Source organism: Oenanthe melanoleuca, chromosome Z (genome assembly GCF_029582105.1).
Source record: "Oenanthe melanoleuca isolate GR-GAL-2019-014 chromosome Z, OMel1.0, whole genome shotgun sequence".
In the NCBI taxonomy this organism is placed as follows: domain Eukaryota; kingdom Metazoa; phylum Chordata; class Aves; order Passeriformes; family Muscicapidae; genus Oenanthe; species Oenanthe melanoleuca.
The window spans coordinates 8,079,905-8,097,684 of NC_079362.1; the positions used below are offsets into that span (position 1 = coordinate 8,079,905).

General features: G+C 48.6%; 1 protein-coding gene across 2 annotated transcripts in view; it reads left to right on the forward strand.

Moving 5' to 3' along the window:
* PAX5 (paired box 5) overlaps positions 1-17,780 on the forward strand; it is a 131,561-nt gene that overhangs the window by 99,947 nt on the left and 13,834 nt on the right. For both annotated transcript variants that reach the window (XM_056513029.1, XM_056513030.1), the window contains one exon: positions 17,438-17,524. In XM_056513029.1, the coding sequence (XP_056369004.1) occupies positions 17,438-17,524 (87 nt within the window). The remainder of the gene's footprint in view (positions 1-17,437; positions 17,525-17,780) is intronic.

Sequence of the window (17,780 nt, forward strand, 5' to 3'; positions counted from 1 at the left end):
CCAACTTTTTTCACAAAAGACAGGCCCAGTGGTGGAACAGGTTGCTGAGGGGTTGTGCAGTCCCATGCTTGAGGGTTTTCAAGGCCACCTTAGGTGGAGCCCTGAGTATTCTGCCCTGGCCTCACTGCAGATCCTGCACTGAGAAGGGTCTTGGATGACCTTTCCTGAAATGTCTGGTCATTCCATGAGTCAACTGAGGCACTGCTGGAAATGTGCTGCAGGAATTCATATGTTTCTGCATGATTCTGTGAGTAGGGATGGAGTCAGGAATTGTTACCAGAGGGAGATCAGGCTCCTCTCTGTAGAGGATTGGCACCAGCAGTCCATGTAAAAGACACACTCCTGCTCTAGACCCCAGTTACCATTAAATGACTCAGCCAGGAATCCCACTTTGAGGCTGGAGGGAGCCCTACAGACATCTTTCCTGTCTAGGGAAGATCCTAGTGTCTACACAGGGACTGGAAACAATCACTTTGCACATTCTTCCTCCATCCTGTGACCATGGTCTCACCCTACAGTCCAAGGCACCTTCTTCCAGCCCCTGGCTTGGCATGCTGTTTGCCTGTGCTCCATGCCCCACGCCTGACTCACCTTTTCCTTTGGAGACTGTCAATGGCAGGAGGGAGGCAGGAGACCCACCATCAGATTGGTGACTCTTGGTAACTATTCCTGGACGTGCCAGGAGCAGGCACCAGCGTTGGCTCTACCATGGGGGATGTCGTGGGAAGCCACAGGATCCTGGGAGCAGCCACCAGCCTCACCTGGGGAAGGGGACACAGCAGTGCCTGAAGCAGCTTGCCCAGAATGAGCACTTCTCTTTAACCCTCATTGTCTGCTGGCTTGAAGCAGGGAAGTTTACATTCCTTGTCAATGTTCATTTTGTCTAATGCAGCTCTCTGTGTATTTTTGTTATCTGTTCAAAGCTTTAATCCACTGTTGGTTCCTACTAGTTTTGTGGCCTCAGCATCATCTCAGGGCACAGGTTACTGAGACACTGTATGCAGAAATTACCCCAAATAATTTGGTACTGTTGTTGCTGTTTGTCCACACTGTGACAGTGCCCCTAAGGTGCTGTTGCTTTGGCAGCATGGAGCAGTGTTTCCCCAGCAATCTTTCCTTCCTGGGGGAAAATCTCTGGGGAGGAGCAGGCAGGAGCAAGCTGCATCTTCTCCTCCTGTCACATACTCACAGTTGTGCCACCTGGCTGTTCTTGCTCCATCACAGAGATATGGTCCTGGGGCTGCTTGCTTCTTTGGATGGACATGGTCCTGTCTCCTGCTGGAAGTTTCTGCCTCCTCTTCTCCTCTTACTGCCTCACACTTTGCTTTGGGAGCTCAGCAGAAGCAAGCTGTGTGCAGAGGGGGAGATGCAGCATTTGCAGGGGTTTTGCTCTGTGGCCAGTGTGGGGCTCAGAGCCCTTTCCACAGGTGGAGGGTGTGAATGGAAGCACAGCTTCTGGAGCAGCTGCTGGCTGGTCACAGAGACCATACAGTCACCATAAACCCCTCACCTCTCAAAGGCTGGGCTTTCCGTCCAGTGCTGCTCCTCCTCCTTCATGGGCTGTGCTGCCCTGCTGGCTGCAGCTGGCAGGCTGACAGGGACCAGTGCTGCTTGCCTGGGGTCTTTTCTTGGTGCTTCGTAGCTTCACAAAGCACCAGCCTGTTTCCAGCCCTGGCTCAGGTCTCCCTTCACAGATCATGACTTGTGTCCATGGGTCTGCTCCCAGGCTGTATCTGGAGCTCAGTGTTCTCCCATGTGTGGGGCAGATGGCAGCCACAGCAAGGGGACAGAGGGGACACATGAGGGTGGTGTGAGAGCCACAGCCTGTGTGCCTGCTCCAAGCAACCCATCCTAGAAGCTGTGTCTTGTTTGAGTCCTGAAAGCACTGGGCAGAGGGGCTTGCAGCGATTTCATTGCTGAGACAGGGGTTTGGACAGGCCACAGGTGTGACCAGTGTGTGTGTGCCCTTGCCATCATGCTTAGGATGCTGCAGCTGAGCTGGACACAGGGCATGTGCAAGCAGCCATGAGAACTCACTTAAATCCTACTCCAGTTCTTGTGTTAGAACTGCTGGGACAGCAGTCCTTGTTTCCTTTCACCTTCTGCCCCCTCCCCTGATTCCTCCTGCCCATCTCCAGGGTTGAAGCCCCTGCTCTGCCAGCCCTTTCCCTCCCCAGGGCTGCTGCTCACCCCATCCCCTCCTCTCCTGGCAGGCTCTGCGTGCTGGGTGACAGCAAAGGGTAGACTCTCCAGAATAGTGATGCTGAGAATATAGTCATTAATGGGACTCCTGAAACCCAGATGTCCTTTCTGAACACCGGTAATTTGTTTTTAATGAAAAACCATGCAGTGACCCTGAACAAATGAATTTCCTTTATAAGAAGTCTATGTGCAATTACCCGACTAAAGGGACCTGAAAACACTGACATTCAAAACTGGGCTTTGAAAAGAAAGGCATAAAAAATAGAAATGCTGTCATTAGCAATCTTTTATCTAGGAGAAGATGCTTGCTGTAACATGTGAAGGGGAAGGAGATGATGTTGCAAACAAACCATGTGATTTTTAAATGCATTTTTTCATTGTAGATGGTGGGTATTGATACTGAGGAGCAGTAAGGTTGTGTGAGTTCTTCCTGTTGGGGCTGTCCTTCCTCAGGGTCTGCAAGGGACAGCACCCTGCCTCAGTCCACTGGCACCCAGCCTGCAGCAAGGGGTGCAGAATGCCTCCAGTGTCCTGGAGGGGTTAGGAGGCAGACATCTGGATGAGTGGGACTACCAGAATCCAGTCTGTAGAGACTGGTGGAATTTGAATCCACTGACACACTGAAGACTTTATCAAGAGTTATTTTTTTTAGTATTGTTTGTTGTTCTGGCTCTACTTTTCTCAAAGCACCAGCGTGTTGCAATCTCATGACAATATTTGGGAAATAAGAGAAGCAGCTGAAAGATAAAATGCCTAAAACCAGGGGCAGAGAAGCCAAACTGCAGTCTGTGGGATGTCAGGGAGGATCAGTGAACCAGTTCCTTCTCTGTTGTACAGCAGAGTGCTGGAACTGCTTGGTCACTTGAACACTGGCATTGCTCTGGCCTGTGAGGGTGAAAGGAGATTCCAACCCTTTATGGTAGATGGACCTAAAGCAAATGGGGAATAAACCTCAACAATTCTTCACTGAAGCAGAAAGTTTGCAAGTTACCTCCTCAGAGCCTGGGAGTGGCTCCCAAGTGTGCCTCTGTTCCACTGCCTCGTGCTGCTGGTGTGGCTGGGAGGATGAGGATGGGGATGACAGTTTGGGTTGGGGGCACCTGTGCCTTTTGGACAGCTCCAGTCCAAACCCAAATGTCCCCTGCTGCACCCCAAGCACAGCTTCAGCCCCTGCAGGTGCACAAAAATCCAAGGCTTCTGTCAGAAGACCAAAGGGCAGAAATGCTGACATGGCTTTCTCTGGTAAAGCAAATTTTTTTCATTTTTCCCCAAGTCTGGGGCTGTTCCATGGAAGTGTCTCCTCACCTTTTTGTAGTTCTTAGAAGACAAATCCCAGAGAAGTTTCATCACCTATGATGGAGTATGTGATGTGCCATCACAAATATCTTGGGAAAAATTGCAAACCAGCTGACAAATGATTCCCTTAATTAATAATGAAGCACTTAGGTAAATGGTATATGTTTATCCTCTGCTTGTGTACCCTTTGAGTGAGGATCTGCCAGAATCTTGGAAGTATAGAGAAAAGTTTTGGTTCCCATCTGTCACGAATGCTTGCACAAAATATAGATAAAATCTGTATTGTTTTCAATATGATCTTGTCAGATATTATTTCATTGAACTGACTTAGAAATTATGCGGAAGAGGGCAGGAAGATGAAATGCTGGAAAGCCCACAGCCTTTGGATGTACTGATGCACCCTGCCCTCACTGGGGTCAGTTTCCCTCTGCTCTTTCCTCCCGCTGAGGATGTCTCCCCAGGGTCCCACGAGTGGCCGAGCAGACTGCTCTGCCTTGCTGCCCTCTCTGCTCTGTCCTAATTTCTGCCTCCTCCTGTCGAGGGGAGACATTGTGCGTATCTAAACATAAGTAAGCAAGGTGAAGTGTGTATAAACAAAGAGGTCTGTATTTAGGAGTGAGGAGGAGGAGAGAAAACATATTGTATTGCTCCACTCTTTGGAAATTTCTATGCATTTGTAATAACAAAATTACCATAATTTGCTCGTTAACGCAGCTAGATCAGTCAAGCATTGTTCCAAACATGCAGAGGCTGCCTCTCGCTCTAGGTCTGCCAGTGAGTTAAGCACGGTAGAAATTAGCATGCAAATAGCCCTAATTCGGCCGAGCTGTCAGATCCGCATTCAGCTGCTTGTTCCCTTTGAAATCCCTGACAGGAGGGGCTCAGGCAGGCCCATCCTCCAGGAGATCCAGCCGGGGGAGTACCGAGGGGGCACCTCCTGAGTGACAGTTTGGCTGCCTTCAGTCAAATCCGTCTCTCTCGGCAGCCGCAGCGGTGACACGGGGCCGTGGATGGGGGATCCTCCAGCCAGACCTCCGTGCCAGAGCTCCACCCCAGGATGCTGCCAGGGTTTGGGGCTCCAGAGCGAGTGATGCTGCCCTGGGGGCAGGGGAATGCTCTGCTCAGATACCAGTGCTCAAGCTAAGCTTCTCTTTGCATCAAGGAGTGTTGGTTGAGGTCGGGGTTTTTTAGTGTTGAGGGATGGAAAGCAGGGCTTGTGGTAAATTCTCCTGGAGCCGCAGCCAAGACTCCCGGGTTTTCTGTGGCTATGAAGCTCTTGGAGCATCACTGAAGAGGATGTTCTCTGGGGAGTGGTGTGCTGCTGCACCATATCTGCTCTGAAGATGGGAGGGAAGGACAGCCATGCAGCTGGGGGCACAGGGCTCTGTGCTGCATCCCCAGAAGGGACCATGGACCATTCCCTCCCTGAGGTACCTGCAGGGAGACCCTGCTGGCAGCTGGGAATGGTTCTCTGGTAGTGATTATTCCATGTTACAGTCTGATGTGCTGCCCACCTTTAAGCAAGATTGCTGGTTATAAAAGCAATAGTGAGAATTTAGTAAGTCTTTTGTTGCTGGTTTGTTTCTTTTCTTTTAAGGGGAGGTTATGTTACTAAACATTTTTCTGCTCTCTGCAATACAGTAATTTTGAGATCCCCTGTGCTGGGATTACAATGAACTGCCCCAAAATATCTAGAGCCAGAAATTTAAAGATGGTGCATTAAAAGCTCAGTCATATGCTGTGTAGGACCTGCACATGGGTCTGATTTAAAGAGTTTGCCATATGCAGGATCAATTTGTCCCTACCCAGGCAACTCCCAGGGTCTCCTCTGGGCATTGAGGACACTCCCTCTGTATGCAGAGGGAGCAGGGGCACTGCAATCCTCCTTTGCAGAGGCAGGAGCAGCTTTAGAGAGGGTTTGCTAAGAGACCATTGTTCAGCTGTCTCTCAAAGTGACAATGGCTGCCCAGGGGATGCTCCCCCAATGTGCCAGCTGTGGCAGCTTGGTGTCCAGCCAGATGTGGCATGCCAAGGGTGCATCCTCTGCATTTCATGGGTCCACTCCTGTTTGCTCTTCTTCATTACACACAGCTGTCCTTTGGTGAAAACACAGTGAGGAAAAGATAGCTGTCATTAGAAAGCCATGAGACCTACATTAGCTCAGATTTTGGGAAGCTGCAGTTTGGATTGGTGTAGCAGAGCTATGGCAGTGGTGAGACATTGCAGAGGTTGCCAGAGAAGCTGTGGCTGCCCCATCCCTGGAGGTGCCCAAGGCAGGTTGGAAGGGCTTGGAGCACCCTGGGACAGTGGAATGGTATAGTGCTTGGTGTAGCCCCATGTAGGTGTTAGGACTACATGAACTTCAAGGTTCTGTCCAACCCAAGCCATCCTGTTATTCTGTGATTCTGAGCCTCACACAGGCGTTGCCTATGAGCAAGGAAGAAACAGCTAGAGCTGGACTTGCTGGGCTGAACTCAACCACCTTGCACGTAGTGTGGTTTCTCAGAGGAGACAAATATCCATGTGGGAGCACACTACACAGATTATAATTTCTGAGCATTCTGTTTTTCATGCTTGTGTCTCCTTTGTGTTACATCAGCACACAGAGTTTAAAAAAAATTGGAGATTACAAAAAGGTCGTGGTTGAGAACAGCAAATTGTCAGAGCTTTGAGCCGTGAGAAGTGCCCAGCATCTGCAGGGCTGCCAGCTGTGGCTCAGGCATCAGATGACCTTAATGTGGGGTGTGTGGAGCAGCCAGGCCAGCCATCAAATTCATCAGGCAGTTTCCAGACAAATTGTGTTTGACAATGAGGAAATGCTGAGATCCCAAAGCAAGCAGAGTGGAAAGCACTTCATGGCCCGCTGTGTCCACGAGCAGCAGTGAGACATACTGCTCTTTTCCTGCCGTACACACAGCGTGGCACTGGGAACAGTGATGGGAGGGGAAAGCCGATGTTCCCATTGCACCTGAGCTCCACAGCCCGGTTGTCCAGAGCTTCCACGTGGTGAGGGATGGGATGATGTGTTTCCTTCCCTCCTGGCTAGCCCACTCTTGCTGGCATTCTTGTCTCAGAGGAGGTTCTCATGTGCCATCCCCAGCCTGAGTTTCTGTGTGCGCTGAGAGATGTGCCTAGCTCAGGGTGACTGGGGCTCAACATGTGCTTCAAGGTGTCAGGAATTTGTCCTGCAATGAGAAGGAAGTCTCCTGCTTTCAGCACTTTTTGTCCAAGGGAATGCTGCAGACTAGATCCTGAGCCCAAGCATCCCCAGCTCCTCTCCTCTGCCTTGGGAAGACGACCCCTGTAGAGGTTTTGGGGGACTTTGCAGCCGTTCTCCTGCAGGCTGTTGTTTATGAATTCAGTCTTTTTGCTACTTCCCTGGCTTATATTCTGAGATGGTAGGCCTGACTTCTTTATAATTGTTGCTGGAGAGGATTTGCTTGCAGTTAGGAGTGTTTGAATATAGAACATCTGCTCTGTGGTAAGCTGCAGTTCTCAGAACCGATGCCTATGGCACAAATTGAAATTAAATACTTTGATAATAAAATATTCCCAGGATTTTCTGGATTCCTTGAGACTTTATCAAAACAGGTGAAAATACTTGGACAGTACAATAGATAGCAGTGCAGTGCAGTGCAATTCACTGTAATGTGATCAGCGCAAAAGAAATAAAAAATTAGGTAACAGAAAGAAAGCAAAATTAAGTGAGAACTTTCAATCCAAATGGCATACTGTAGTGAAAATGAAGGAGGGTGCTCCAAGCACTGCAGCAGTGTGTTCCCAGTCCCAATCTGGTAGCACTGGTACTGAGGCTGTGCACATGGCCAGGCGTGGCTTGCTGATCTTGGTATCACTGTTGGCAGTGCAGCTTCTTGCTGCTGGTTCCTCCTGGATCCCAGGAGTCTGCATGCCAGTGGCTGGTGGAGAGGGGACATGACTCCACAGGGGCAGCTGAGAGAGGGAAGGGGCAAATCCCTCATTGCAGCTGATTGCAATGCCATCTTACATTCAGATGAGTTGGGCAATTGTCCTCCAGTATAGAGAAATAGATCTCTCCTTATGCAGTTCCAATATGGTTGCTCTGTGGCACCACCTACCTTTGTTGTATTAAAGTTAAATACCTTTGTGTACAAAAGTTTAAAGTGCACAGCTAAAACCTATGTGCTTGCAGTAATTGCAGATGTAAATCTTTTTGTCATCCTGCAAAGAATAGGTGAGGTATTTCATAAATATGTCAGAAGCAGCATTAAAATTTTATGGCAGGCAGCACGGGTCGAGAATACTACAGTGACTTCTCAGCAAGGTACGTCCACCTTAACCCACAACTCATTAGTCATTGATGGGATTTCTGCGCCTTGCAGCTTCTCGGAAATGCAGTAGTGTTACAAAAATCTGCATGTTGCTGTGTTCTTACAATATGACAGCCCACTCAGAACTGCTGAAATACTCCATCTTTGACCAGTGTTGGCTAATGTAAAGATAAAATAAGGGAGAAAGACTGGCCAAACTCTGTGGTCATAGAATTATATACAACCATCATTAGAAGTTAATTGGCAGTCTTGATGGGACTGGGAACTTTGGGGACACGCTCTCTGAATGTGATCAAGTGTCTTCCAAGCACACCTGCGATAAATTCTCCTTGGCTGATGTGCAGGAACAATTAGACAAAGTAGGGGCTAATTTCAGTTTGAAATCATGTGTGAAAATTTGGGGGATGGCTGCACCTCAGCGGCTCTCTGAAGGGTTAATCAATGACTACAAGATGGGACAGACAGGGGCTGGATGTGCTTTTGGTGAGTGTGAGTGTGTGAGGGGTCGTAGATGATTATAAGTGATCTGTTGATCCACTTTCAGCAGATTTGCCAGTGGATTTACAAGGCTGTGTTATGTAAGGAGCATGCACATATCTCTGAGTCCAGACTGGCAGGTCTTTGTTAGTGTGTGTGAGTGTCTATCCTTCTGTGTGGGGTGTATTTCTGTCTGTGCACCCTTGCTGCGGCAGTCCGTGACATCCCAGGACTGGCCTGGTCCCCTTTCCAGTGTGCAGTACCCCACCTGCTATGGGAGCAGACCCTGGGTTTTGCCCCAGCATTTGTCCAGATGGCATCCAGCTGGATTGCTGTGATAGTGTCTGTAGATAAGTGAACATGAACTGTATAGTTTTGTATTTTTATTTATATATATATGTATATATTGTAGCCTCTTGGGAAAAAAGAAAAGTGGGTTGTTCCTCCTGCTTTTAGGAGAGAAAATAGCTCCAACAAACAAAAGTATTCCTCTTTTTGTTCAGATTTGTTGAGGAGGGTATTGCAGGTGCTCAGTGGCCAAAGCAGAGTCCGGCTTATACCACTGGCCCCAGTAATTAATGGAAAATGTGGCAACATTTTTTGGCAGCTCTTCCTACATGCAGAATGCTGTCTAATTATTAATATAGATTAGTGGCACTGCCTAGGATCCTGTGAATGCCAGTGTCTCAGGGCTGGCCTGACGGTTGCACCACATCACAGCTCCAGATACTCTGTCTTGGGTGAAGGTGGATGAAATGTTTGATGCAGTTTTGTCGTGTTGTATTGAAAGAACATGGGTAAAAGGCTTACTGCTCTAAGCACTCACTGTTTTTTAGGGCTTTTTAAAATTTAAGATCAACAAGTGAAAGTTTTGTTCTGTGTAAGAAAAGTTTTACTTGAAAACTATTTGGGAGGGCTGTTATTTTGATGAAATCTATTATTTTTAATTCCATCATCAGAATAGAAAAGCCTGGGGGTGGGATATTAATTGTACAGAAAGTATTTCTGCTTCTTCATTATTAATGCTTTTTTTCACTTTTTTTCCTGTGGAAATAAACAGATTGCTGGATACAATGCCATGTAAGTGTAGGTTCAATGAAGAGAGCAGGTTCCCATTTTGATGCAGAGAACCTCAGGTGTGTTGAAAAGCAGCTTCCTTTCTTTGAAACTGCTCACTGAAGAGGTTTTCCAAAAGGACATTTTTCAGCCCACTTGGAAAACATTTCTTTTTATTAAAGGTTCTTCTCACCACAGCCCATGCCAGCCCAAGCACCATGTGAGCTCCAGGGGCTGCCATCATGTGTCACTGTGCTCAGAGTGGAGATACAGCTCTTTGTGGTGGCAAATGCATTGCTGGCAGGAATGGGCACAAGAGTGGCATCTGAAAGGGGGGTATTGGCCCCCAGGCTGCCAGATCCTTCCTGGCATAGTTTATGGTAACACAATCTTGAGAAAATTCTCCAAGCCTGCCCTTCAAAGATTCATCTATGAATCCCACCAGCTTGTCCTGGATGTTAGCTGGTTATGACCCTGGTATCTTCATTGAGACAAATTGGGTGGATCATGGAAGGCTTTTGCTAGATGCAGTGTATTTTCCTGCTCAGCTTCCTCCCAGGGGTGATGCTGTTTCTGAAATACCTGCTTTGTTACAGTAGGGCTGCAGTTTGGTAACTTTCCCCATTTTTTGGCACTTCTGTAGCATATAGACTGCTTGGTCTAGAGCAGGCAAGTTAGCAGCCAAGTGTGCTTAGTCTGCAGAGCCGAAAGCAGGGTGATCCTTTCCCTTCTCCTGTGGGACTTCTGCACAAAAAGCAGGTGAGGGACCAGGAGAATACCTGGCGGATGACCTGGTGGTTAGCCTGTGGCATGCCCTGGGTTGCTACTCCTCCAGGTTAAATGAAGCTGATATTTTTAGCTTAGAGCAATGTATATCTCTGATCCTGCTGTTTGCTAATTAATGTTGAAATTAGAAGAAAGTTCAATCAAAACAGAAAACAACAACAAAAATGACTGTGGACTTTTTTTCATAGCTACAGTTCTTTCTTCTTTTCAAAGGTACAGTTAGTTTACATTGAGATTTTTGGCTAAATTTTCTTTTTTTTAACCTCACCGAATTAAATTTGAAAATGTAGTATTTCTCTGAATTTTAAAGAAAAATATTTGTTTGGAAAACAACTAATTAAAAAACCCAAACCCAAATCCATGACTCTCACTAGAAGAATTTTGTCTGAATTGTCACAAATATGTTAGTGAGGTAAACCAGCATTTTTTCATATGCTGTGGAGTATCAACTGAAAGGTTTTTCCCAGATCTCCTGTTCATGGGGAAAACTTCTATCAGAATGAGCCCTGTGAGCTTCAGAGGCAGCAGTTTCCCAGACAAGACTGCAAACCTCATTCTCTCTCACACTGAGCAACTGCAATGGCTTGGTGTGGAGAGGAAAGTTCATTTTACTGAGGGAAAACCATCCTATTGTTCTCTGCTGAGTGCTCAGACCCCTTTCCTGCCCTTCAGGGTCCCCATAGTTGTTTGTCCCTCTGACTTTTTGAGGGATGCTGCCTGAGCTGCTGGATCATGAAACTATCTCTGGGGTGGTGTTGGCACAGAGTGACAAGAAGCTTCTGCTTTGATTTATATCCTCCAGCTCAGGCAATGGCTGTCCCTGTGGCAGGCAGAACTTTGATGTAACAGATTTCCAGGCTGTCTTTGGATAGCTGCTGCCTCACAGAGTCAGCCAGTGATGTGTGGGTGTGAACACGTGGCTTAGTGTAGTGCTTATGCCTGCTCCCCACGCAGTCAAGCATGTCTTTGCTTACCAGGGTAATGATTGTTATTGGAATTCGCTGAAGAAATTTATGATCCATGTGATTACTTCCTCAAAATAAAATGATAGAAAACAAATAAAAGTCTTGAGAATGTTAATTTTAAAAAGTTACAGTAAGATCTCTCATTGGAAGGGAAAGGTAGAGGCACCAGGAGTTTGGACTAACAGGGAGATGGGTTAGTCTGCAGAAAACCAACACAGGGACAAATATAGCAGATTGTTTTTTACCTTATCCAAAACCCCCCAGAAGGAGTATTGAAGATGTTGCTGCTCTGGCATAACTCTACGTTTTGTTCCCTCTTCTGCTTTGTCTCTTAAGCAGTTGTGCTTATTCAATACCATATCTGCTGGTTTGTTTTAATTTCTTGCCAAATGGAAGAGCTGAATAGCACATTGTCCTAAACGCAAAGCCTGGTTAACAAAAAGGCTCAGCAGTGGACGCTAGTGGAGAAACCAGCGGCTGCAGCTGTTCTGGCAGGAAGGGTGGCATGGCTGCCAGGTCATGGTCTCTCTCCCTGTTAGGTGACAGCTGGGACCTGTCACATGGCTGTGGCAGAGAGGAAGGTGCATTGCATCACCTGCATGTTGTATTACTAATAACCATTGCATGGATAACAAACATCCACCCCCTTGTTCCTGATGGCTTCTCGGTGTTCAACATGCTTGTGCAAAAACTTGGTGTCTGAGAAAGCTCAGCAAAAAGTGTCCAGACCTGTGTCTGTCTGCACATAACTGACTCTTTGTCTTGATTTGAAAGACAGGTGCCTGTCAAGGAGGTGGAAACCTCCCTTGGAATGGAAAATATAACCTCCTATCCTCCAAATTATTATAACTTTGAAATGTCGGAGCTGTCAGGAAAAGGATTAACAGTTCTTTACTGTTATACAAAATGTATATTAAAAAAAAAATATATATAAAACAAGGTGAACAAACACCAACATCAGCACCAATGAACAAGCAGACCCACAGACCCAGCCTCAGCCTTCCCTTTGCCCTTGGAGCAGTTCCGGGCACAGCCTGCAGGGGGCGCTGCTGGCTCCCGGCCGGGTGGGTGCGGTGATTCCTCTCCGCCTGCAGGGGGCGCTGTGCCGCGCACTCGGCCGCGTCTCTCCACAGGGTGACGGCGGGCGGGCCCGGGGGAGAAAGAGAAAAGGGGCTTCTTTTACAGCCTCAGGGGCCAGCTGGTCTCAGTGCCCCTCTGGGGGTGAAAGGGACTGCAGCAGGAACCTCAGGCTGGAACAGTAGAGGAGAGCACATCGAGGGAGGCAAAGCCTGGAGCTGCAGGAGTCCGGGCAGACACAGGGTGTTGGGTAAAGTGTAGCGAAAAGCCCGAAGTGGCAGAAAACAGTGGGGCTGAGCCGTGGTAGCTGGGAGAGGCTCCCTCTGGAGCGGGGAGGGGGCTGGAGTCCCAGATGTTCCCCTGAGGCAGCTGAGCAGATGGTGAGGGTCGTTTCTAGAGCTGAAAAGGTCCCAGTTCCACTCCCACAAGCAAAGGCTTACCTTGAAAGTAAGGAGGAGCAGTGAAGGAAAGAACTCTGTGGTGGTGGCAAGTTCTCCCCGCAGCAGCAAGATCACGGCCATCCCGCCTCTGATCCTGCGAATGAATAAACGAACTAAGGCCCAGCCCTATCCCTCCCCCACTAGCCAAAATCTTGCAGTATTTGCACTTTCCGAGAGAAAGCCCCCAGCAGCAAACTGCACATTTCCCCCTCCTCCTCCTTCCAGCCACATCTTTTGTCTCTTAAATATCATAGATATCATCTGTGAGGCAACACACTGGGAGAAAATTCCCTGAGAGAAAGAAGAAAAAAAGTAGAAAAATCCTGATCTCCAACATTCCTGTTGAGCTGTACTGGCTCTGGAGCTTCTGCCTCATGAGGTCTTTTGGGACTTGACTATTATACTTAGAAGCGACATATGAAACTGCTGTGCAGACTATTTGCTCAAATTCTGCATTTCAGTCCAAAAGTACCAGCAGCTTGACAATAATGTTTGACAAATCTTCTGTTTTGGTGTTGTCACACACTCCCAAGACTGCTGAGCTGCATAGGGCTGCAGCCAGGGGCTCTGCATGTTGAATAGTGTAGTGCAATAGCAGTGCTCAGGCTTTTCCCATCCTGGGGAGTTTCCACACCTTGGCTGCACACGGCCTCTGCCACAGCTGGTAGTGTTCTGACATCCTTCTGCCTTTCTGCAGGGCAGGAAGTTTTCCATTACCCCCCCTGCCCCGTGCCCAGTACTGGTACCTGGACATGCCTGCATCCTTCCCATTCCCTGCAGCAGCAGTTCCCTAAAGCCACAGTAGTGCGGAAAACATGGTGACACTTTGTAATTTGTCTCTTCCTTCTTTCTTGAGATTTTTACACTCATGCTTTTCAGTTTCTCTGCAAATCAGAGAGAAAACCTTCAGAAAGGTTACCTTAAAACCAAGAAGACTAATAAACTGTGGAGTGCACAGTACTGTTTTGCAGCAAGTGGAGGTCTGTCCACCACCATCAGACTATCTCTATCCCACTGTCTCTGGGTGAATGCATCTCCCAGGTCTTGCCACTGGCTTGTGGCAGCAGTGCTATTGGGAATCAGTCTTTGTTCTTTCCACTCCTAGCCTCTGCTTCTTGGAGGGGTGGTGGAAGGGTCTGACCCCTTTTTGGGCTACAGCCATATGTGGAGTGTAGAGTCAGGTTTGTGGCAAAGAGGTGAGCTAACTCTGGCAGGAGCCCTTTGTTTTGTGTCTTTGTGTTTCAGCAAGGTGAGAACTAGTGAGGAGGAAGCTTACTGTTTCCCATGAGGGAGGGACGTGTGTGATTCCCACCCTGTCCTCGTGCTGCAGCAGTCAGCGTGCGCGGCATGCTGCGCGTGTGCATCCTTGGATGGCTGCTCCGTGGTGTTTGTTTTGGAACGGGGCGAGGGCTGTCTGCTAAGAAGTGCTGTCAGAAAGTGTAGTTGATGAACCTTGGAATATCTGGTGAAATTTGTGAGGCAGTCAGGCAGTGTTCATTCATCTAGCTTAGTTTCCCTTATGGCTGTACTATTTGTCTGCACAAGTCCTGTGGTGGTAATAACAGGGTTTGAGGTTTTCTCCCCCACTTCCCCTTTTCTCCCTCCTTCCTTCCTTCCTTCCTTCCTTCCTTCCTTCCTTCCTTCCTTCCTTCCTTCCTTCCTTCCTTCCTTCCTTCCTTCCTTCCTTCCTTCCTTCCTTCCTTCCTTCCTTCCTTCCTTCCTTCCTTCCTTCCTTCCTTCCTTCCTTCCTTCCTCCCTCCCTTCCTCCCTCCCTTCCTCCCTTCCTTCCTCCCTTCCTTCCTCCCTTCCTCCCTTCCTCCCTTCCTCCCTTCCTCCCTTCCTTCCTCTCTCCCTTCCTTCCTTCCTCTCTTCCTTCCTCTCTTCCTTCCTCTCTTCCCCCCCAGTTTCCCTCCTCCCCCCGGCAGGGCTGATGGATATGCAGAGTATGTTAAGAAGCAAGCAATACTGTCACTGAGCTGATGGTGCTCAGTGACTCCTCGAGCTTCTGGCTGGTCTGTACTGCAGGAGCTTGACACCCTGACCACTGAGGCATAAAAAACAGAGAATTGGAAGCCTCAGCCTGACAGGCACTGGAGCATCCCCCAGAGAGGGTCCACGATGTGTGTCTGTGTGTGAGTGTGGGGAGGAGGGCAGTGGGGATGGTGGGGGAGGAGGGCAAGACAGGAGAGGATGAAACAATGAAATGTCAGCCCATTCCCACCCACAGCCCAGCTGCAGCAGTGATAAACGTTTGGAAAGTGCTGCTGCTCGCTCTATGGCATGCACAGCATCAGCATGGAGTAGGTCTGTGCAGCTCCAGGAGAATAGGAGAAGGGAGGGAGGGAGGGATGGAAGGAGGGAGGAAGGGATGAAGGGAGAGAAGAGAGTGCTGCGACACCTGGAAATGAGGTGTCGTGTAAGTTCAAGGGGAGAATGCTCCCCCTTGGGATGAAGCAGGCATGCAAGAGCTCACTGGGAGCTTTATTTCAAGCCTAAGGTGCTCCTGGTGCACAAAAGACAGGACAAGCTCTTCTGTGCCCTCTGTGCAAACAGACCACAACAGGGATCTAGGTCTGTCCTGCTGTCCTGTCCCTGTGTCCATGCACTGCTCAGCTCTCAGGGAGGATGTAGCAGCAAGACTCGCCCCCATCTGCTTTTGTATGTCACATCAGTCAGACAACTTAGCTGTTTTGTGCAACTAAACCAGGACTAAACCTTTGAAAATCTCACTTTCCTGTGGAGAGGAAGAAGTGCAGCTCCTGGGGAAGGTAGTGTGTGATAGCCTGTAGAAGAGGCACCCACAGATGAAAGGATTTCTGTGTGCCACAGATTGGCAGGAGAATTTGACTTCAGGACTGGGGAACATCATCACTCTCACAAGTGAAGCTCCCAGTGACAGAGTGCTTTGCAGGCTTGGGCAAACACCAGAAACTCAGGGCTGGGCCAGAGATGAGCTGGAAGCCCAGGGGCTATAGAAGCAGGGAAGAATCAGGGAGGACTCTGGGTGGAACAACAGCCTCTACTGTGGTGGTGCAGAGGCAGAAAGGCCCAGAGAGAGGCTGCTGTATCCTGCAGGAGGTACATGGATCCCTGACTGGTGGAAGGCAATGGGGATGCTCTTGCCAGTGGCTGCACTATGTCAAGTGGCTCCTAACATCTCTTTGGGCATTGTCAACTTTGCTGTGCCTTACTGTTTTAGAAGGAGCACTCTGACAGAGGTACCCTTCAGGCATTGAAGTCATCTATCATCCATAGGGACAGGAGCAGAAAAGAGCAGTAGGTACTGTGTACTTCCCTTGGAAAAAAGGTTTGAAACAGCTCCATTTTTTGTGGTGAATTAATGCCATTCCTTAGAGAAAAATAAGGAAAACCTGCTCTGAGCTTGTGAAGAGTTTTTGTTGGCACAGCAATGTGTGCTGAGCACTTGCTGCTGCACACTTTGGAACTTCTCTCTGCGGAAGCTGTGTTGGGGAGAGACACTAGGTAATCCTGGTAAGTGTAGTCTCATGGCTCTGAAGGGCTGCAGAAGAAAAACAAGGAAGAGATGCTGGCAGAGACGTCCTGTAGCAGACTAGCAATGGGCTGATCCTGCTGTCAGCACAGTCTGTTCATCCTGCAAAGCAGGTGGAGAGGCAGCTTGTTTTCACTGAAGCAGAAGCATGTGGAGACCAAGTGTCTGGACCAGACCCTATGTTTTGGTGACCAGAGCATCATCCCCTCTTCCCTGGGGCCAGTGTGCCCTAAATGGCCCTAAACCTTGGCCACTCACTGGCCCAGGGACCCAGATCTGGTCTCCATGGTGGGTCTATGGGTTGTATGGGACAGGGGTGCTGAGCCCTGAGGTGCTCAGGACACAGTGTCAGGGGGTCCACTGCCTAGCAGTGGGGTTATGGCAGGATGTAGGGTCGTGGCTATGCCAATGCCAAAGTCCAGGACAGGAAAAGGTCATGGCAAGCATCATTTCCCTCATACCTTGCTTTAGGAAACATGCTCTTTCTCCTACTGAGCTGTGCTGTGCTTGTGTATATTTACATGTGGGAGAGGGAGAAGGGAAGGAGGAAGAAAGAGAGAGGGGAGGAAATGTGTAATTCAAGGAACATTTCCTAATAAAGCAGCACCAGCGTTGGTATTTGCCTGGCAGAGGTGCCTGGTCAGAGCCCCGTGGTGCAAGGCTCTGTTCTGAAGAGCTTGCAGCTGAAGTATGAAGCAGGTGATATGTGAAGAGAACAAACAGATGGGAAGAATGGGAGATGATGAGGAGATAAATAACCATAGTTTTTCAGGCCTTTTTTTTTTTTTTGCCTTTGTCTGGAGGGTTCAAATCCATCCAAATTCAAATCCACCCAAAACTCATGTGAACATCCCTCTCCTTGAGTTACAGTGTTGGAGAAATATCTGGGACCATGACCATGTTCTCTGTGAAGGATATCAAATATCTAGAAACTGGGGGTTCATCTTCTCCTGCAGCAGAGACTGTGTCTGGACAGCCCTGTCCTTGCATTGTGCTTTTCACAGGGCTGGAGAGGCCAAGGCCAGCTGCATCAGTGTGGCTCAGAGGCTTCTCCATCCCTCTTCAATCCCTTGTTCCTGCAGCAAGTTCAGGTGGCCTGGGCTGCAGCACAAAGAAGACACATAAAAAGAAGTCTGCACCCATTTACTTAATAATTTAGCCTTCCATAATCCCCTTCCTCAGGGCAGTGTCCACCAGTGCTTTTACTGTGGCGGTCAGTGGAGCAGAGCACATACTGGAAAGCCCCTTTGCCCCAGAGTAGTAACTGTCATCTCAAATCAAATTACCTTTCATTGTCTCTTTGTCTCTTTAACTTAGGGAGCGAGTTTTCTGGGAGCCCATACAGCCACCCACAGTATTCTACATACAACGACTCCTGGAGGTTTCCCAACCCTGGACTCCTGGGTAAGTGTTCACCCCTGTCTTGAGAGATCAGTGCAAGGTGAGCAGTGTTTGTGCATCCCTGGGGTGGCCAGAATGTGTGTCCCAGCTTGTCCTTAGTCAACTTTAGAGCCAGAACAAGACTGTCCAAATGTCTTGTATTCTTGCTTCTGATAAAAGTCCTTCCAGAGATATAGGGTCTTGCTGGAAAGCAGGGTCACCATTTTTTTGAGGGTAAGGGACCCTGTTCAGACAAAACCTGTGGTGCCAGTTTGCTTAC